The 22,217-nt window shown below is 52.1% G+C and overlaps 1 protein-coding gene and 1 non-coding gene across 2 annotated transcripts; one reads left to right on the top strand and one right to left on the bottom strand.

The window, feature by feature from the left end:
• Nucleotides 1-7,139: 7,139 nt before the first annotated feature.
• On the bottom strand, nucleotides 7,140-8,437 carry LOC123052075 (E3 ubiquitin-protein ligase EL5). The gene has a single exon (XM_044475155.1). It carries the CDS (start codon nucleotides 8,166-8,168, stop codon nucleotides 7,365-7,367), a length of 804 nt encoding a protein of 267 aa, XP_044331090.1. The 5' UTR covers nucleotides 8,169-8,437; the 3' UTR covers nucleotides 7,140-7,364.
• Nucleotides 8,438-19,145: 10,708 nt separating this feature from the next.
• TRNAL-AAG (transfer RNA leucine (anticodon AAG)) lies at nucleotides 19,146-19,226 on the top strand. The gene has a single exon. It is a non-coding gene; the product is annotated as a tRNA-Leu (tRNA).
• The last annotated feature ends 2,991 nt before the right edge of the window (nucleotides 19,227-22,217 follow it).

Here is a 22,217-nt window from a genome sequence, read left to right as displayed (position 1 = left end):
GATGAGCCTTTATCACTCAGGGTTGGTCTGGAAGGCGACCACCACACCTTTACAAACTTCTCCAGAGCACACCACAAGCAAGGAAGCTTCCAGAGGAACCTCTAACCGACTAGGAGCCCAAGCTCCAAGAGTAACAAGTCAATGGTGGAGAAATGTTGCAGGGAACACGATTTGGTTTGGTCAAAGTGTAGATCGGTTCTTGCTCTTCCAATCCCCAAAGTTTCAACAAGTTTGGGTGGAGGGATTGAGAGTATTGAGCAAAATGAGGTGTAGCAATGGTGGAGCTCAACCAGACATTAGGGTTAGGGATGGAGGAGGAAGAACGGGGCTTTTGTAGTGTTATTGGCTGGGTGGTTTTTTTTGCCCGTTGGACCCCGTGCGCACGGGCTAAGTCAGCCTCTGGCGCATGGGGTATCCAGGGACATACGCAGCATCCCATGAGCACGGGGGTCAAAAGACCCCGCGTGCACGGGATACACAGCTAGCACACTAAGGATATTTGGTGGTAGAAGTGGGAAGGCTGGTGAATGAGTTTTGTCAAAGTCATCCCCACACGACATAAAACCACAATGAGCCCTCTTAATAGTGCAGTCTTTCCTTCGACTCGAATCGAACAAAAAAGAAAACCTTCAAGCCGTCGGTAAACCACGCCTTTGATGTTTTTGAATTGGGGGGGGGGGGGGGTCGCACACCTCCATCAAGAATAACTTGTAACCAATATCCTGAGATAAACTTTAGCAACCGATATTAGTTCCACTAACCATATTGTCATCACACCAAAATATAATTAAAGTGACACTTGCACTTTCACCATGCTAATCTCTATGCATGTTCTATTTCGTTATGATGACTTTGCTGCTACTCTGATTTGCGTGCATAGTGTAACAAACTCTCCGGTAAGTTATTCATCACCCTGTTATTCTTTAGAAAACTTGTCTTTTTGAAGAATCTATTAAAATTCCCATTCACCCCCTCTAGTCGATAACTTACACTTTCAAAGGGGTTCACGACCCAAAAGGAAGTGAGAGAGGAGAGAAAGTGTGAAGAGAAACAGGAGCAAATGAAGACCTTCTTTGACATACAAAAGAAGAAGCTCGAGATTGAGGAGAGCTCAAGCTTCAAATATCGGATATCGGGTTCGTACAGGTTTGGCTTCGACATGTCTTTTTTTCATTATTCTTGTTCAAAAAAATTATTTTTATTATAACAAAATATATGATGTCAATGCGTTAACATGACACTTTTAGATTCCTGGTTTATTAACTTGTTGATTAAGAAACTATTACGGAAAGATTCACAAAATCCTTACTCTATGATTAAAAACAATACAATATATATGCATGGGACGAAACATTGTGCATGACTTTAATATATAATGAAGTTGTAAATGCACAATCTTATTTCCACTTCATTCTAATAAATAATCGTTGTCTCTACGTATAGTTCTATATTGGTGGACATATCGGGCTAGATACCGGCCATATCGGTCGATATTTCGGTCCATATCGGATGATATGTTTGAAAATATTAATTACAAATGATTTGTATTGTTTATATTGGTAGAGCACCAAAAGTGATATATCGGCCTATATATCGGTCGTATCAGCCTAGATTTAAAAGCCTGGGAGAGCTATGCTCGGACAAAAGCAAACGAGGTGAAGCTCGTGTGGATCTTGAAGGAAGTGGAGATCATGACGGTCGATTCGAGCAACGTTTCCCCAAGAAAAGGGGCTTGGTTCAAGAAGAAGCAAAAGGAGATGCCCGAGATAGATGAATGAACTATGTCCAAGACGCGATTATTTTGTATGCCGGCATGGAGTACGACCGAGATGCATGAATTGTGGTCAAGAGGCGCTTTTTTGTATGCTGGCATGCATGTCGGCATTAACTATGGCCAAGAGGCGTTCATTTTTGTATGTTGGCACGATGCCGACATGAATTCTAGCTTCATTTGCGGAAATATGTTTGTTGGGAAAAATCCGGCCAGGCGGACCAAATGTGTGCATTGGCCATATTTGCACGGATGAGGATGGACACCGTCCCCACACCCGACCCAAGCGGACAAAAATTGCATCCATTTGCGTCGGCGCATTAGAGTTGGCCTAAACCCTGAACCCTAAGGCTAACTATAATCGGCGGATGCAAACGAATGTCCCTTTTGTCCGTTTGGGTCAGCCAGGCAGACACGAGCGTCCGTTTGCATCGGCCGGCCCATAGCTGCGGCCAAGGCGGACGACGCATTTCACAAATTGTAAAAAAAACATGCATACCAAAAGTCCACGTCCACGACGGTGTATTAATCTTAAACATTAAAGTACATAAAAAGGCATAAAATAACTACTAAACCCTAGATTTAACACTGGTCGTCATCATCGCTGCCATCCATGGTGACGTTGACGAACGGAGGTGGCTGCCACAGGTGGGCGGGCGGCGCCTACACCGTTGGTGCACGCGACGGTGATGGTGACCACTCATCTCAGGGCATGAGCAAGGCCGACATGTACTCCCTCATGCATAGTAGCGTCGACGTCCACGTCCATGAATGCCCCACCAACACCAGGTCCCAGATCGTCGGCGGCGGCTCCAGCACAACGCCGTCCTCCGGCTCCGGGACGGCCACATCGCTCGCGGTCGACATGGCGAGCTGCACGTCTAGGCCTTCCCACTGGCTGCGTTCGTACTCGAGGACCGAGTCCTCAAGCACCTTCTTCATGAGCTCCTCCTTCTCTTCGGCGTTGAGGGCTGGTGGTGGTGGCGGTGCGGACAACGAGCGCGTAGGTGCGCACACCCGCGCATGCCCACGTATACGGGGTGGGCTGGGAGCACGCACATGGGGAGGGGCTAGAGCACGTGCATGCGGTCGCGACAGGCTTGGAGCACGGGGCCAAAGAAAGTTTACGGCCGCATGTCGTGCTCCTCACAGAACCACATGTCCCACATCGGGGACTCGTCGGGATGGTCGCACGGGCACCCAATCGAGGATGAGATGCCACCTGTTTGGCTGGTGTGCGTCGGGCCACGACAATGGGGTGCCCGTGTCCTAGTAATGCTGACAAACCTCCATATTCACGTACGACCTCTGCCGCGGTGCGGCGGCGGGCGGTGAGATCGAGAAGCCGACGGCGCTCCTCGAGCCTGATGAGGCAGAAGAAGACCCGGCTTCAGCGGCATGCTTCATGGCCGCCCCCGAGATCCACTTCCACATCCCATTGTGTCTAGCGTTGACGAGCAGGGTAGGCGGCGCGACCTAGGGCTTGTCGGGCGCGACAAGGGGCAGAGAAGTGTGTGGATGTGGACCGGTCAGTCGACGGGTTGCCATTAGAAAGGACCTCGGCGGGGGCGGTCGGGTAGTTGACATACTGGTCCGTCTATGCATGCCGATTAAATAGGACCGGCGGGAGGTGGTTGGACGGCTGAAATGCAGGCGCGAGGACGGACACCAAGAGACCCGCATGCGTCCGTCCATGTCTGTCTGGACGCAAATTCAGCTCAAGTTTGTGTCAGATATAGTTGCAAACCAGAGGCGGATTTAGGGCCCAGGCAGCGGGCGTGAGGCGACTTACTTCGTTGACTGCAGCTACAGTACACCACTGTAGTTACAGTGCTCCGAAGGATGCCTGGGTCGGTCTAGGACCTGACATTTTCCTGGGTCCGCTACTGGTGCAAACGGACATGATGCAGCCAGATTTTACATTGGAGGCCGTGCGTTGGGCCGTGTTATTTGCGTCTAGATCCAAAACAGACATAGATGTACAAGTGCGGTGCTAGTCGGAGTTGACCTAAGGTTCACACACACGAAGGCCATGCCACCGAGGACAGAAGCCCATGCCACGCCATCGCGCTGGCACCTCAGCTCACTTCCACGCGCGATTCCGCGCCGTCCAGCCTCGCAGCGTCCCGACTCGCGAGTACAGCCCCGCCGGCATTTCTCTTGTCCGTTTGTCCCCGTGGCTGCGTGGCCGTCGTTGGTTCGTGCACCGCGTGTGGCTCGCTGTCCGCCTGCCGTCACCCGCGCCCTGCACATGGCCGCCTCCCATTCGCATCAGGAAGGAAGTCAGCAGCCGCCTTTGCTCACACTAGTAGAAGATTCGGACGCCGTCATTCGAACAATCTCGATACATTTCGTTTTTCTTTCTCGGTACATCAGCATCGGAGTTTCTTTTTCTCCGTTCAGCCCGGGAACCGGTGGTAAAATTGACAAATTTGACCTATTGATAAAATTAAATCACAGAATGAACTGTCTGTAAAACTATTTCACGCGGCTGATCTTTTTGTGTGACGTCCGACACGAAGGCGTCACACTACACTGTGCAACGCCCCACAGATAGGCGCTACACGCCTGGCCAGCGTCGCACCCGTGTGATCCGAAAATTACTAAGTCAGTGTGCAGCGCCTAGCTTCTAGGCGTTACACTAGTGGTTGCTTCATTTTGTAGTGCAACCACTAGTGCAGCGCCTGAGAGCTAGGCGCCACACTATACAGTGCAGCGCCTAGCGCTTAGGCTCTGCACAATGACTTAGCAATTTTTAGGCAGTCTGGGGTGCAACGTTGGCCAGTCGTGTAGCGCCTATCTGTGAGGCGTTGCACAGTGTAGTGTGGCGTCTTCGTATCGGGCGTCACACAAAAAGGTCAGCCGCGTGAAATAGTTTCACGGGCAGTTCATTCTGTGATTTGATTTCGTTCACAGGTCAAATTTGTCAAATTTGCCGGAACCGGTCGTGCGCATGCATCAGCAATGAGCCGCGAGTAGACCGGACTCGGACATATTTCTTGGTGAGGACCACGTCTACGCTGGAGGCTGGACACAGTAGGCACTTCCTTAATTAATCTTAGATTAGATGATGGCAAGCAGGACTAATCAGGTCTTGGAACTTTGACCCATCATTGGCGCCACAGCAGGCTCTTCCAAAAGAAAAGGCTATAGCTGCGCCTGTGCTCTGGAGGCCACCCTGGAATTCGGCCTCGTGTCGCCCATTTCAGAATTCGCAGCCGTCTTCTGTTCTCCACATGCCGGCAACTTCTCGGTCTACTTTTCAGGGTAGAAGAAGAAACCAAAGAAAAATGCATGGTGGCCCGGCCACCACCCCCCTGGCCTGCTTTCCGCACGTTTTCTACTTTCTCTCGCACCAATTGGCAGGAGTATAAACCCAAGAGAATAAACCGCCGGACAGGAAATAATCCTGAGAGCTGCAGTGGTACATGTATACTACTACTAGTCGACCACGATTTCTTCCTCCGAGCCCGAGCTGATCCATCACCGGCATATATCGCCGGGACCTGCGAGGCATTTCAACGTGATAAACTGCAGCCACATCTCATGTTCGAAATGCTAGAAGAAAAATTCCGATTCCGAAAGCGCCGTCCATGAGCCCGACGGAGAACGGATCCATGTCAATTTCAGGCCCATGACCCCTCATGTACTCATCTTTTCCGTGGCACACCCTATTGGTCCATGCCGATGCCAGACCTGTACCGCTAGAAATCCCCGAACAAATCCATACACACACACGCAGTCAACTTCGTAATAGTATCAGCTTTAATCTAGTCCTCAACCATTTCTTTCATGTCCAAACGGCGCTGATCAGTGTTGATAAAATATCAGACACGCCATGCCTGTTCCGGCGGCCAGCGTGTAAGCAAGCCTAACCTAAGAGGAAAGCGACATGATCCGGAATTCTGGATAAGGGTTATCGCAATTATCACTCTTGTCGACATATACATGTTGGACATGCCGAGAGCCTCAGGCTCATTTCGCCTCCTGATGCACCCATCGAGCGATCATCTTCGGAATCTCTTTTATTTTCCCTGCCGAGAGGCCAGCGTCAGATTAGGATACAACAAATGCATTGATGAAGAAACGGATGTGTTTTGCAGATAGGCTCGGCCGTGAACCGTCTAGAAAGATCTCCCTTTGGAAGGGTCCGGGCTCGCCGAGCAAGCTGCTCACAGAGTTGGTAAGCAAGGGCTCCAATTATTATGAACGAAACATCATCAGTTTTGTTGCAGCGATTCCATTATCAACGAGAGCAGAGCATCACATATTATCTGCTAAAGAAGAAGCCATGGATAGACGACGAGCGAGCCAAGCAAATATGAAAAGAACCCAAGATTTTTTATTGTGCGTGTGCGTGTGATCGATGCTGATGTATTCGCATTCGTCCTGTATGTTCGACGGCGAGGCCTGAGAAGGACACGTACGCGAGATACCTATCCGTTGGTGGCAGTGGTGGCTCGCGGAAGCAAACCGGAATTTTCTTCCTGCGCCACGGTCATGGGGCCTCCCTCCCATATATAGTACTCACTTTTCTTTGTTGGAAAGGGAAAATTATAACTAATTTGCGAGCGAGCGAGCGAGCGATTAGCTCAGCTATTCTCCAAATTGTTGGGTTGATTTCTGCTGTCCTTGTTGCTTGTTTGGCCAACCACCCGGCGTCACCATGCTTGCTGCTAACTCAACTATCATTTCTCCTTAAAAAACCAAAAGAAAAGGCAGAACTCAACCATCTTACAAGTCAACCCACTTCTTTTAGACCAACTAACTATATGAGGCAACCAAAATGGGTTAACGGAACAGTTTCTTTTTCTTCCTTTCGAAAAGCGCTGATGAAACAATTATGCAAGAGAAATCCTGATTTTTTGTTGTTTCTTTCGGGAATAGTGGTTGATTAGTGCATCAGTTGGCTGTGGTGATGGTGGACTGGTGGTTGATAATGCGGCGTACTTGCGGAGTTGGAGAACAATGTGCAGTCATACATGTTCTTCTCAGCTTATCGCCTGTCAAATCTCCAGTTTTGGCGCGTACGTGCGTGCGTAGCGAGCGAGGTCCCTGGCGCTTTGACAGATGCCGCATTCTGAGGGGGAGTGACATGACAATTTTGGCACAATTTTGACATTCGCAACGGGCGGCCAGAGAAAAACAAGAGCCGGACAACAAGTTTGGCAGGGTGAATATACTACTACTACTACTGTCAGCAATGCTTACAGTTGCAGGCTGGCAGTTGCAGGTCGACAGAGAATGGAAGTATAACTGAATAACGGTATAGTGGGTTGCTGTCGCTGCTGCAGCTGAATTGACCGCTTGCAAGTTGCAAAATTGAAAACAATGGCGTGCAGAAAGAACGAGAAGGAACGACGAAATGTATGGAGGCAAACTTGTTTTCTTCTCTTTGTGGTGTCATGCCGGAACATGATCATTCTATCCACATGTACATCACACACATCTATAAAAATCTGTACAGTTTTTACTCCGAGACCGAGTAAGAGTAACCGGGAGACGCTGGGAAAACTTGCGATGACGCCACGCAAGGAAGACGGCACATCACAAAAGGTTGGAGGAGGAAAAGTCCACCGTGCCAGCCCAGGCGTCACGACGACGACGGCTGCGGCGGCTTCGTCTGCCGCGACGACGCGCTGCTCTCGCCACCGCCGGCGAGCCCCATCTCTATGTCCCTGGTCGCGTCCTCCTCCTGAGGCGCCGGGGGCGGCGACGCGCCGCCACACCCGAGTAGCCGCCGCAGCCCGCACGCCCCGGCGGCCGGCGCTTGCGCTTGCGACGGAGTAGGCGCTGACTGAGGCGTCGTTGCGGCGGGAGGCTGCTGCTGCGGCTGCGCGCGGCCGGTGCTGACGTCGTCCTGGGAGCCGAAGAAGAGCACGTTGGTGGGGAAGTTGGGCGACTCCTGGTCGGCCTCGGGCGCCTGGACGGGCGCGGGCGGCAGCGGCGGCGCGTCGACGGCCGGGCAGCGGCAGAGCGGGCAGGTGGAGTGCGACTTGAGCCACATGTCGACGCAGTCCACGTGGAAGCCGTGGCCGCAGCGGGGCAGCACGCGCGCCGTCTCCCCGGCGGCGAGCTCCGTGATGCAGACCGCGCAGTCCATGGCCTCCCCCTTGGCCACCTCCCGGCGGGGCAGCGACGCCATGGACGCGTCGTCCAGGCCCCCGTCGTAGAACCAGGGGGCGACGCCGTCCCCCGCTCCGGCCCTCCCGTCCCCGCCGCAGAACAAGAAGCGCAGGTGCGCCATCACGCCGCTCCCCGGCGGCGGCGGCGCCCCTCCGCGGGACCTCTTGGCGCAGAGGAATATGTAGAAGCAGAGCACGAAGGAGAGGAAGATGGCCATCACCGCCGCCAGCATGGCGGCCGCCGCCGCGGCCGTGGTCGCCGTCACCGCCATGTAACCACCCCTCGAGCAAGAATCGCTTCGGCCTGGTGCAAACGACAGCGGCCGACCTCCCTCTCTTTCTCTCCTCGGTATCTGCTCCTCGTCCTCGCAAGCTTCTAGGCAGGGCGTGCGTGCGCGGAGAGAGTCAGTATATATTCAAACCAGCGTGCTCTGGCTCGCGCTGGAGATGGATGTAAGAATGGGATTAACGTAATGGAGTGCGCCCTGCTACTTATACGGGGGCGGAGAGGATAAGAGGGAGAGGGAGGAGGAGAACAAAACGGGTGTGGGGGCTTGGCGCAGGGGTTTGGAGGAGAAGGTGAGCGAACGGGCCAACTGTGGAGGAGGGAAAGCGAGGATGGCGACGGTTTTCAAAAATGTTGACGCGAGCTGAGCAGCCATGAGTCCATGACCGGGGGGCTGGGTGGGTTTGTTCGTTGGACGGACCTCCCCGCCACGGCCATCCCCGTCGACCAATCTCCCGCGATGGCGTCGCCCGTGTCCCGGCCCGCGCGCCGCTGCACGGTTGCACCAACGATGCAACCACACACCACGTCGGTAAACCCCTGGAATCGACCCGTCGACGCACACGCGGCCCCGTACGTGCCGCCAGTTAAAATAAGTAAAAAAGCAGAGCCAGCCACTCACTGACTGACACACTGCCCCCACTGAAGTGACACGATCCTGTTATTATATTACTTTTTTTTAGAATCCTGTCATTATTATATTACTACTATAGTACTAGCAGTTCTAGTGTTCACCATGGTTGGATCCTGATTTTTTGCTCGAACCCTGGTCTGGGTTGCTGCAGGACACACCGCCGGATCGGGGGACACATTTGAACGGACCCAACCGCCAGGGCCAGGAAACGTGGGCCGTATGCCGGCAGCGCGTGTGACACGCCTCTCCCGGGGTCCCGGCCGTGTAGATAGCTTGACGTGGATACGTCGATCGATATGCTTGAAGCAAGCAACGGAGCTGGAGCGGGCAGCAGGCAAAGCCAAGGTGCCCCGCCCCGGAATCCATCCATCCATCACAACGGGTGGACCACATCACGGGAGGTTCGTTCGGTATAGCGGTTTGTTGCCCCCCGCGCCCTACCCCCGTCCCTTTCCCCGTCCGATATGCGTCTCGGGAGCACACAAGCGAGCGGGCGATCGAATTCAATTCGAATCCGACCGGGTGAACGAAGGAATGAGTCCGGTCCGTGTGGTTGTGGCATCGGCTCGGCGTTTCCTGGAAGCGACTGGAGGGGGGACGGACGGCGGCTTGGTTGAGTGTGGCTCAATCCTAAGTTAAGCAAGCCGCCTTATCTTACTTGGCTGGGAAATCCGGGAAAGTTGACCGGCATATCCAAGTACGAAGCCATCTCCATTAATTAGCTTAGTTCGGATGGTTACTAGCTGGTCACATAAACGCCCGTCGAAACGTACTCCCGCCTCCGACGGGTGCGACCGATCGAACGCCACATGCATGTTCCTACTACTCCTACAACACTAATAAGACTTCAATTTATTTGATTGGTATTATTATCCTCGCGGAAAAAGACTCAAATCGATCGAATAAACTCTCCAGATAAACCCGAACGAGCGCAAGTCGTCGCTGCCAAGTTGCCCATCTCTGACCCGTTGGGTTCGCTGTATCGGCAGCCGACTCGCCGTCGGGGTCAGGGGCGGCAGCGCGCACGCGGCCAGCCGGTTCGGCGTAGGGGGACGTGGCCGGCTGGCCGGCGACCCGTATCCGGCGCCCGGGCTGTGGCAGCGACGGCACGGGGCGGGGGGTGGACGGACGGACGCGCGCACGGAGCGGGGGAGGACAGTGACGCGCGCGGTCTGCGGCCCCGTGCGCTGCCGCCTGCTGATGATGCCCATGATGATTCCGCCGTTGTTAAAAAATCTGCTTGGTGTCCGGTCCCTGCCTTTGAATCGGGTCGGCTAAAACCCCGGGGGAAAGTCCGTCCGCCACGCACGCGTCCATCATGCGGGACGCCCCGCGGGCGGGCGCGCGCTGATGCTCCTCCGTGGATCACTGCTGCCTTTGACCGGCCCGGCTGACGGCCTCAAAGCGGCTTTGTCATTCCCCGTTTCTCGACAGAAAGGGCGCCTTTTCTGCCGTCGAGAAAACTAATTAAACGAAAAAGAGCGGGCGCCTTTCTTTCATCCGGTAGTTTTGTGGTTCTAGTAGACAAGAAAAGAACATTGCTAGGGTGCCGAGCTTCTGAAATTCCGAGCATGCAGGCCGAGTACTCGCGTGATTTCGTGCGAATTGGCGGCTGCTGTTTCTTTTGCTGATTTGCACTTCAATTATCCGGTCGCGTAGCACGCTGACTGCGAGCCTTAACTTTTTTCTTTTCTCTTTGAGACAAGACTGCGAGCCTTAATTAAAGATAGCTGCTGCAGCCGATCGTCGTCACGAGCCGAGAAACGGTTGCAGTTTGAATCCAACATGGTACATGAGTTCGGCAGTTCCCCGCCAAAAAAAAGTTCGGCACCGTGGGGGTCCTTCGAGCCCTCGTGCGGCCGACATGGCGCCACACACACTGGCCCAGAAGCCGCGAACCGAGGTACGTGCGCGCGCGCCCGGTCGGCCAGGAAGATTTTTTTTGGGAAAGGTTGCCGCTTTTATTTAATTAAGTGTAGCTCGGAATGTCATCCGAAATTACATTCAAAATGCAGTCTGGGGGAACCCCCAACCAAACCTTACACAATTCATCACCTACCCCTACTTTTGCTAATTTATGCGTGGCAACATTACCGGTGCGTTTCACCCACGTCACTTTGTAGTCATTCTTCAACGCCAGCATCTGTTTGATTTCCTGAATCCATGGTCCAGCTCGCGAATAATTGATGCCCTTTTGGTTAATCATTTGCACCACCGGCAAACAGTCCAACTCCAAATGGACATTCTGTACATTGATCTCCTCAGCTACCTGCAAAGCTCTTTTGCAAGCCAAAATCTCCGCTGCTTCAGGCTCCACAATGTGTGGAAAATGATGGCACACTCCGGCCAGAAATGCCCCATTATGGTCCCGAAGCACCGCTCCACCACCAGCCTTACTCCCTCCTTTATTAACCGCACCATCAGAATTGATCTTAACCCATCCATCTTCAGGTGCTTCCCATTTTTGTGGCTGATCCGTCCTTTCTTGCCTCGGCTTTGGTTGATGCACGCTGCTCCATTCTGCCATGTGAGAGCATACCGACTCCATGATTTCATGTGGTTGGTCAATCCTCTTCCCATCTCTTGCTGAGTTCCTCGCGAGCCAGAGGCCATAAGTGGCATGTATCATTGCCTCCCGCTCATCCCCATCAGCATCCAGATAAGTATGACCCGTGTAATCTTTCGGGTTCACACGGATTAGCGAAGGCGTAAGTTCAACCCATCAGGGCATCTTAGGAACATATACCACAAACTTCGGAGTAAATATTACAAGCTCGAAAGTAGAGCATTGTTCAAAAGCAGATGATATAATTCACCAAAGGCATTATATACCCATGGAAAGGCTCACAAGGATATTCAATATGAAGGACACTGCCGGATAAAATCCAACAAAGGAACCGATGGTCCACAAGGGATCTGATGTGAGCATCGGTACTCAACGAGAGGAAGAAGAATGCAAGGAGATCTGATTATAGAAACAACTGACTAATTCAAAGTTCAAATGCAAAAGAATTATGATTTCCAAATCAGGGGATCAGAAGCAACGCTCTGATCAAGGATGGATAAGTTGAGTAGGCTTAGGGGTACAATCGATGGCAATTTGATTGGTCGAGATCCAGCTCACGTTTAAAATGACGTCTGAGCCGGAAGGATGAATTCTAGGATCTGATTGAGGATTGCGAGCATCCGTAACAAATTGAATCAACAGACTCAAAATGATAATGACAAGAGATGCCAATCAGATTACGAGACTTATGGGATTAACCATAATGCAAGCAAACAAGAATTTCAAGAGCAACAGGCTCCTGAGGATTTCCGGAAGATCGAATAGTATTTTGAAGACTATTGTGAAATACATGAATCAACTGGGGATGAGTCGATACTCGGTAGGTGCGAGAATTATCCGTAGGGGTATTCAGGTGACAAGGAACAGCAAGGCAGTAAGCTCAAAGGATCCTCGGAACAACAGAGAGAATTTCGGGGTATCTTGTAATAACAAGATCGACTGGGAATGAATGTAAGAATGACAACTGCATGTAGTTATCCATAAGGGTTGACGGTCGAAGGGGAATTGCAAACGCGATGAACACAAGTTCTCGGGTTAACAACGGAGAGTATCTTCAGGGTCTTCTGGTGCAGCAGATGATCATCGGTAATAAGGTGCTCTCCGGGTGAAAGTGATAACGAGATCCTAATGTTAGATTCAGCAAAATTCATTTTAACCCGAATAGAAGAGAGATCAGAGTCCCAGAGTAAGGATCGAGGAGTAAAAAATCCTAGTACCACCCAATGGCGACGTGGGCCCGTAAGACACACAGCCATGTTAGTAAAAGTTTTTGCAATGTCTAGACTTGACTTCGGCTAAGGAGTGTGAAAGGGGGATTCCTACAGGCAGTTGGCTCTGATACCAACTTGTGACGTCCCCGATTCAATCGTACACTAATCATGCACACAAATATGTACGATCAAGATTAGGGACTCACGGGAAGATATCACAACACAACTCTACAACATAAATAAGTCATACAAGCATCATAATACAAGCCAGGGGCCTCGAGGGCTCGAATACAAGTGCTCGACCATGGACGAGTCAGCGGAAGCAACAATATCTGAGTACAGACATAAGTTAAACAAGTTTGCCTTAAGAAGGCTAGCACAAACTGGGATACAGATCGAAAGAGGCGCAGGCCTCCTGCCTGGGATCCTCCTAAACTACTCCTGGTCGTCGTCAGCGGCCTGCACGTAGTAGTAGGCACCTCCAGTGTAGTAGGAGTCGTCGTCGTCGGTGGCGTCTGGCTCCTGGGCTCCGGCATCTGGTTGCGACAACCAGGTAGAAGGGAAAGGGGGAAAAGAGGGAGAAAAATAACCGTGAGTACTCATCCAAAGTACTCGCAAGCAAGGAGCTACACTACATATCCATGGGTATATGTGTAAAGGGCCATATCAGTGGACTGAATTGCAGAATGCCAGAATAAGAGGGGGATAGCTAATCCTGTCGAAGACTACGGTTCTGGCCACCTCCATCTTGCAGCATGTAGGAGAGAGTAGATGGTAAGTTCACCAAGTAGCATCGCATAGCATAAACCTACCCGACGATCCCCTCCTCGTCGCCCTATTAGAGAGCGATCACCGGATTATATCTGGCACTTGGAAGGGTGTGTTTTATTAAGTATCCGGTTCTAGTTGTCATAAGGTCAAGGTACAACTCCGGGTCGTCCTTTTACCGAGGGACACGGCTATTCGAATAGATAAACTTCCCTACAGGGGTGCACCACATAACCCAACACACTCGATCCCATTTGGCCGGACACACTTTTCTGGGTCATGCCCGGCCACGGAAGATCAACACGTCGCAGCCCCACCTAGGCTCAACAGAGAGGTCAACACGCCGGTCTAAATCCTATGCGCGCAGGGGTCTGGGCCCATCGCCCATTGCACACCCGCACGTTGCGTACGCGGCCGGAAGCAGACCTAGCCTAGCAGGCGTTCCAGTCCAATCCGGCGCGCGCCGCTCCGTCGCTGACATCAAGAAGAGCTTCGGCTGATACCACGACGTCGAGTGCCCATAACTGTTCCCGCGTAGTTGGTTAGTGCGTATAGACCTAATGGCTAGACTCAGATCAAATACCAAGATCTCGTTAAGCGTGTTAAGTATCCGCGAACGCCGACCAGGGCCAGGCCCACCTCTCTCCTAGGTGGTCTCAACCTGCCCTGTCGCTCCGCCACAAAGTAACAGTCGGGGGCCGTCAGGAACCCAAGCCCACCTCTACCGGGATGGAGCCACCTATCAGCCCCCTCATCAGAAGCACTTGCGGGTACTCAACGAGCCGACCCGACTTTAGTCACCACATGTGCCATGTATATAAAGTATATAGTATATACCCGTGATCACCTCCCGAAGTGATCACGGCCCAGTAGTATAGCATGGCAGACGGACAAGAGTGTAGGGCCACTGATGGAACACTAGCATCCTATACTAAGCAGTAGGATAGCAGGTAAGGGTAACAACTGTAGCAACAATGACAGGCTATGCATCAGGATAGGATTAACGGAAAGCAGTAACATGCTACACTACTCTAATGCAAGCAGTATAGAGAAGAATAGGCGATATCTGGTGATCAAGGGGGGGCTTGCCTGGTTGCTTTGGCAAGAAGGAGGGGTCGTCAACACCGTAGTCGTATTGGGTAGCAGCGGCGTCGGTCTCGGTGTCTAACGAGAGAAGAGGGGGAAGAAACAATAAATATAATGCAAACATAAGCATGACGATGGAAGACATGTCAATGCGCAGGGCTAGGTGTGCCCTAACGCGGTAGGAGGTGGTACCGGCGAAGGGGGAAACATCCGGGAAAGTATTCCCGGTGTTTCGCGTTTTCGGACAGATGAACCGGAGGGGGGAAGTTGCGTGTTTGCTATGCTAGGGATGTGTGGCGGACGAACGGGCTACGTATCCGGATTCATCTCGTCGTTCTGAGCAACTTTCATGTACAAAGCTTTTCCATCCGAGCTACGGTTTATTTTCTATGATTTTTCAAAGTTTTAAAAGTTTTTCTGAAATTACTGGATTATTATTAAATCAAAAATATTAAATAGTTAAAGGCTATAGGTACACAGAGTGTACCCAGAGTTGTGCGTGTATGGCTGACTGGTGGGGCCCAGTTGACTGCCAAGTCAGCAGTCAACTAGGAACGTTGACTGGTCAACAAGTCGTGAGGGACCCATGTGTCATTGGCTGAGTCAAGCCTAGTTAGCAATTTGACTGGGTCAAACTAGACAGGGGGCCACTTGTCATTGGGTTACTTATCTTGCATGGGTTAATTATTAGTTAACAGGGGGGTGGCCCGGTAGTTAGTGGGGGGTTTAGTGGGTTAGGTAATTATATTAGGTACTAAACTAATCCGGCCAGGGCCCACCTGTCATTGAGACAGGGCCGACCGTTAGGCGCTGTGCACGCGGGCGCGCGCATAGCCCAGGCGCGGCGAGCGACCGAACCCGGTGGGGCGCCGGCGGCGAGGGCCAGCAGGCCGCGCGGGCGGCCGGGAAGCGGGTTGCACGGGCGGCCGGAAGCTAGCGCGGGAGCACGGGAGGAGCTTCAGGCGCGGCAGCGGCAGCGAAACAGCAGGTCGAGCAGGTCGGGCCCGGCACGGCAGCGAGCGGGTGCATCGGGTGCAGGAGGGCTTGGCCAGCGGGAGGCCGAAGCGCGACGAGCGGAGCATGGCGGGTGGAGCGACGGGCCGTGAGCGTGGGGTGCAGCCACGGCAAGGCAGGGCGCAGGCGGCGCGCAGCCATGGGAGCAGGGGCGGGACGACCGATGAAGCGCGGGGAGGTCAGAAGGGATACAAAGAGGGGGGAAGGGGAATCGGACGAGGGGTCCTCACCGGGCCCTGTAGTTGTGCAAAGGTGAGCTCGGGGAGGTGTCTGGGAGGCGCCGGAGCAGCGAGACGAGGCGGCGGCCGTGGAGGATTCCGGCGATGTGGGACGAGGCGATCCGGCGGAGGAGGGCTCTGCGGCTCACTCCGGAGGTGTGGACGATGATGAGGAGGCGCTGCGGAATTTCTGGATTCCCTCTCGTGGCACGGGGAGGTGCCGGAGCACGCGTCCGACGATGACGCAGCGCGGGGTTGGTCGGGCGTGCGCGGGGAGGCAAGCGACGGCGCGGGGAAGGAGGGAAACGGCGCGGCTAGGGTTGGGGGGGTAGGTCTGGTAGGCAGGGTGGGGTGTGGATGGCCGACGTGTGTGCATCGCTGGCAATGGCGCCGGCGGATGAGCGCCACGCCCATCCCCGCTTCTGTAGCTGGAGATGAGGGGGGCAAGTGTGGTGTGGACTGGGCTTGGTGGGGTGGTTTTGCCCCCGGTGGGCTAGGCTCAGGGGGATACGGGGAGGGGTTTCTTTTCCCCCAATCTTTTCGTTTTGTTTTGTCTTTACTTTTTAGTTATTCTTTTCTTAACTGTTTTTATTTTAGTTACCTTTTGAATTTAGTTTTATAAAACTTACCACTAGTACCTAAATTTGCATTTATAAATATAGTACTGCCTCAATAATTGTGGCACCCAATTAAAATAGTTTAATGTTTTATTAATTATAAAGGGCAATTAATTAATTGTTTTTGCTGCTGCTCCACTTATTTTAGAGCATCTAAATATTTTATAAAAGTGTGTTTTCTTCACCAATATTTATTATGGATTATGGGCCACTCATAGAACATTTTAGTTTTAACGTTCGAAAACTTTTACCGTTTGACTTGGTTTTTGATCTTGAATTCGAACCGGTTTCGAACTAACGCGAGATTAGCAACAGTAATCGAGGTGACGTGGCATCATTAGCAGAGGTTTACTGTAGCTTAAATATCCGGGCGTCACACCCGTCAGCATTAGCGAACCATTCAAAGAGCCAGCGAGATAACTCACCATGATTGTCCAACGGAACCGGTGGAAGTGCCACAGAAACGCCCTTCTCCTCGCGCAGAATCTTCCAGAAGTGGACGGAGTGTGGACACGCCCAAAAACGGTGGTATATGGTTTCCTCTCTACCACATGCCACGCAAAAAACTCCTGGTTTGATTCTTCTGCGATGAAGCTCGGCGCCAACGGAGCCAAAGGAAGGGACGCCGACGGACGAGGTGGGTTGCGTCTCCGGCGCGGCGGTCGGGTATGGACTGGATGACATCTACGACGGTGGATCGGGACCGATGCTGAGGATGGGAAGTAAGGGTGGCGGACGGTGAGGGCTCGGGCGCGGGAAAGGTTGGAGGGCGGCGGGAGGCGGATTGCGTCTCCACCGCGGCGGTCAGGGATGGGCTGGACGACATCTATGGTGATGGATCGGGACCGGTGGTGAGGATGGGGAGCAAGGGTGGCGGACGGCAAGGGCTCGGGCGCGGGAAAAGTTAGAGGGTGGCAGAAGGAGGAGGAACAATTTGATATATTTGGTGCAATTTGCAGTGAGTTGGTTTGTCCGCCCCATATTTAAGCTAGATATGAGGGATGCCAATCAATCCGAGCATTCCGAGGCTTGTTTAAGGAGCTTGTTTAGGGGGGGGGCTGCTACAAATAAGCCGGATGATTTTTTAGAAAATCATCCGCCTAGGTAGTCGCATGATCTGGCGCATGTGACCGTTCGATCTCACCAACCAGCTCGTGTCTTCTCTCAACCAGCTCGTGTGTTCTCTCCTCTGAACCCGTTCAGTTTGACAACCCCTTCTCTCTGAAGTCCTCCGTTGTGGCAGCTGCCATGGTAGCATCGACGGCGACCAGCGGTGCTCCATTGCAGCACCGGCAAAGCTTCAACGCCCCTGAGACGCTTCATTGAATCTCCGGCGCGCTCCGTTGCAACTCCGGCGATGCTTCATTGCAGCTCCGGCGGCGATTCATTGCAACCATGCGCGCTTCACTTCAACTCCGACGGCCCCGCCGATGCTTCATTGCAACTCCGGCTAGCCTCCTCTGCTTCATCGGCTGCTGCAGCTCGCCGACCAGCCTTCAGCACCGCACCCTTACAGCACCAGCTGAGCGTCGACGTCTCGATGCGCACCGACGGAGCTCCGGTGGTCCGATGCAGTACCGGCAGAGCTCAACGCCCCATGACGGTGATGATGCGATAGGTGGTCAGTTGCAGACCGACGGCAAGCCTCGGACGGCGGTGTTGAACCGCGGCGCGAAAAGAACTCTGATGTAGCACCGTAGCTCCATTGCAGCCGCGACGGAGCTCCAACAACTCCGGCGACGCTCCATTGCAACACCGAGCGCTACATCACAGCTCCGGGGCCGCCCGCGAGTGCTGCATCGCAGCACCCGAATCCGTCGACGAAGCTCTTTTGCAGCACCGAGTTTCATGGCAACTCCGGGCCGCCGGCGAGTGCTACGAGGCTCCATCGCAGCTCCGGGCCGCCAGCGAGCGGTGCATCGCAGCACCGGGAGACGCCAGCGAGCGCTCCATTGCAGCGCCACCGCGCGACCCCCATTGCAATGCCGGTGATCCCCTTGCACCAGCGTCAACGGGCGGGCTTGCAGCGGGCGTCATCTCCTAGCCGCCCATTGTAGCACACGAGCAACGCCCCCTCCCCCCAGGCTGTCGGCGACGAGCCCTTCCGGCAGCATTGCGTCTGCAACGTCTCCGGCTGGCCATCCAGCGCCGGTGAGTTTGCCTCATCTCCACGACGGCAGCATCGCGTCTGCAACATCTCCTTCAAGAAAAGAGGCCAACAGCGGCGCCTCCCACACACGACTCCGCGCTCGGCTGCTGCTTCGATTTCACCGGTGAAAAATATGGGGCGGGCGACGGAGGAGAGCATTGGTCGGAGGGAGGAAAACGAGCTAGCTAGATCTCACAAGAGCGGGGGGAGCTGGGGTCAACGAATCAGTTGGATTTTCTTTGTGTGGCTGAGCTCGCGTGGGGATAACGCTGAGGATGGAGAAGCGGTGCGCGGGTCCTACAGGGACGCGTGGCAGACGTTGAAGGAGGTTTATGCCGCGCTGTTATCAGCCGGTTGATCTTAAACATTTTCCTTGTTTGGGTCAAAATTTCGTAACCGTTTGAGACGGCTTTGAGGCGTCCGGTTGTAGATGCTCTAACCTAGCCCTCATTGTTCAGATGAATAGCAACTGCGTACCAATCACACGCGCCCTTTTTCAGTGGTTGCACCGGCAGACGGTGTTGATTCAAGGGTGCCCAAACACCGGTGCTCTCTCTGGCTCGCTCTCAAAAGACAAACACACCGGTGCACCAATTCACCAAAAGTCTCGTGTGTCTCTGCGGTGCACTGTTCCTTTTGCAAGGCGCCGCCCCGGCTGGCTAGCCTTTTAATAGTGCGAAAATAAAAATACAGCACGAATGATCAGATGGCCGAGTTGGTCTAAGGCGCCAGATTAAGGCTCTGGTCCGAAAGGGCGTGGGTTCAAATCCCACTCTGGTCAAAATATTTTTGTATTTTTTTCCATAACACAGTTTCTGGCACGATACTTTGCCTGGGCAGAGACCGCAGGATTACTTCTCTGCTCAATCCCTTCTCTCCGCCGGGCCATGTTCCATTGCCTACAAAGAAGTTCAACGTAGTACTGTACAAAGGAACATGCACACACGCACGTCTCGAAAAGTTAGCAAACTAGCTGGCCTCGCCTTCCTCCCCAACCAAACACGCACGTTCAACATAGTACTGTACAAAGGGACACTAGAGATTTATCACACTTAGTAGATGGCCTGGAACAATGTGAAGCCTTTCTGCCTTTCTTATTCCCACTTGATCATTGGAACGACAATCAAAAATATGGGTGATATAGTAAAGAAGGTACCGCACAGTCCACAAGTCTGGAGATATTTCTGAACCGTGGGAGTGGGTTCAGTAAATTAGCTGAATCTGCTAATGCTCCGGATGTTGTAGATGGTACGGAGCCTGCCTACTTGATGAATAAATTGTAATTTTTTTCTTCAGAATCCTAGGTTAGTTCGGTGCCATCTGTTTCATTTATCTTAGGTTTTCATCTTGTTAGTATCTCATCTATGCTGGCATGCTGTGAATGCCGGTCTGTAGCAGTCTCCACGCGAAATCTCATACTAGCCAGAATCATGAAGAGCAGCTTGTGTTTTTTCAATCATGGCAATTAAGAACCTTGTGACTCATGGTAATCAGGGCAACAATGCAATTAGTGGGATATTTATGGTCAAGGGATGGTTCAAGCTCGACTACCTCAGCATCTCATCCTGGACCACGATGCACTCCATCAAGGACTGGTGGCTCAACATGTCAGCCGCCAATATGCCGAACCGGAAGGCGATTGCCTCCCCCACTATGCTAACATGCTGGACCATATGGTGTGAGAGAAATGCAGGGGTGTTTTGTCACAAGTCTAACGCTTCCGTCCATCTTGCCTTCAAACATATAGAGCGAGCCCAACCTTTGGGTAAGTGCGGGTGCAAAGCACTTGGGTCAAATCATGCCGGGAGAGTAGCGGCATTGTGATCTTTCTTTTCGCTTTTCATTGTAAAAGCAACTCTAAACTCCTTAGTTAATGGATGAGACAAATCTTTTGCCTTCGTTTTAAAAAAAACTCACAATTATTTTATGTTGCATGAAACGAGCACACAATTTTCATTTCAATGACCAGAGACCAAAAAACCTTAAAATATAACATGAGAAAACTGATAAAAGATTGACATGGAGTTTGTACCATCTCTGCAGACTGGTGGTCTGAAACCAAGATGTGCAGAAGTTCAACAACTGTTAAATCAGGGAAGTAACCAATTAACATCAAACGTGCAGTTATTTTTTGATGGATAAATCAACCAGTTATATATATGTAGGCAGATGAGAGGCAAAAGTAGAATGAGCAAACTGATTGCCTTTCATGTTAATATCGTTTCTTTCCTCAACCTCAAATTAACCATATCTATACTAATTTACACAATAACTGACATGCATAGGAAAAAAATATAGTGAGATTGCCAAGTTGGAACTCACTGTCTCGCTGATCCCGAGCTGCCCACGACCCACCTCAACATCGTGAGCTACCCTTCTGTTCACAGTTTTTGCTCGACACCTCGCCAGATCTAGCAATGTGAAGTTTATCATCATTTGCATTACCTGGAAGGTGCACACGTATGGTGCCGGAGTTTCATGGGGGCAAAGGGGGCCATTGCCCCCCCCCCCACTCTAGATGTTCTTTTATATGTTCTACCTAATTTAATTTTGTTCCTAGGACCAACTCAATTTGCAGAATGCCTGTTTAACATGTTCATGTACAATCATTCTGAATGAAATTGCAAATTAACTGACATTTTCTTTACTGCCGCAGGCATAAAGATACCAGCAGTGGCTCCCCTTGCTTTTGTTGTTCTCACCGGAGTCTCTTGAATGTGATGGGAATTAATTACACAGTGCCCAGCAGCTACCAGAAGAGCTTGGAGGAGCTGTCTGCAGGGCTGGCCAACGCGGTGTCCTCCCCCCCAGATCTGTTTGGCGGAAAGGTTCTCTGTTCCTGGGGGAGCAGGGTATATGGCATGGGGTATTGTCGTCCTGGTATAGATGCATATACATGCATGGCATGTCTCAATGAGGCCTTCCACGATGCACGGGTCATATGCCCATCAAGGAAGAGGGTGTGCATGTACTACGAACTTTGTATTCTAGCATTCACCGACCAGGACATTCTATCTCACTCGACCTGGAACAAAGCTGCCATCAAGGTCAATGGTTCTAAGGTGCCTGCCAGTGCAGCAATGTATTTAACAAGGTTGTCAATGGATTGATCATATATTTGGCGAAGATGGTAGCAGATTCCCCTCACAGGTTTGCCACGGGGCAGAAACACTTAACTGGAGATGCTTGCACACAGTGGCGGAGCTTGATGAAGATTGTTGAGGGGGGCTAATTAGTGTTGAGGGGGGGGGGGGATAAGTTATGCATGAACTCTGAGAAACCTTTGATATTCAAGCCTAGTAATTAGGGTACAGTCAAGAGTTTTCCTAGAGGGGGGGGCATTGGCCCCCGTTGCCTCAAACGGATGTATCTAGACGCATTTTAGTGCTAGACGCATCCGTTTGAGCATCAACTAATTCTGGGCGGAGGAAGTATAACTTTTCTTTGACTAATGGGTGAATTATATATGTAGGGAAGAAGCGCGGTCTGGATTGTGGTGAGTAGTGTTGAGGGCTCACTGATAATATTATGGTTCTATTTACCGTGGTGGAGACTGCCGGTATGGCTTCTTCTGCCCCCTCCTTTGTAGATTTGTGGAATGGCAGGAACATGCACAATGTTTGCGGAATTAAGCATTGGAGGTTTGCCACATGAGGTAGCCAAATAGGGGGATGGCGTGCAATACGCATTATTAGTAGAACTAGATGATACCCCGCGCGTTGCTGTGGGAATAGGTTGCAACACATTTCAAATTTAGCTACATGCAGCATGA

This window comes from Triticum aestivum, chromosome 2D (assembly GCF_018294505.1).
Source record: "Triticum aestivum cultivar Chinese Spring chromosome 2D, IWGSC CS RefSeq v2.1, whole genome shotgun sequence".
NCBI lineage: Eukaryota > Viridiplantae > Streptophyta > Magnoliopsida > Poales > Poaceae > Triticum > Triticum aestivum.
Note: the sequence above shows the minus strand (reverse complement) of the source record. Positions and strands in the feature narration are given on the sequence as shown.

Bases quoted from the DNA above. Each gene is read 5' to 3' on its own strand.
- LOC123052075 (XM_044475155.1), bottom strand. From the start codon at position 8,168: ATGGCGGTGACGGCGACCACGGCCGCGGCGGCGGCCGCCATGCTGGCG.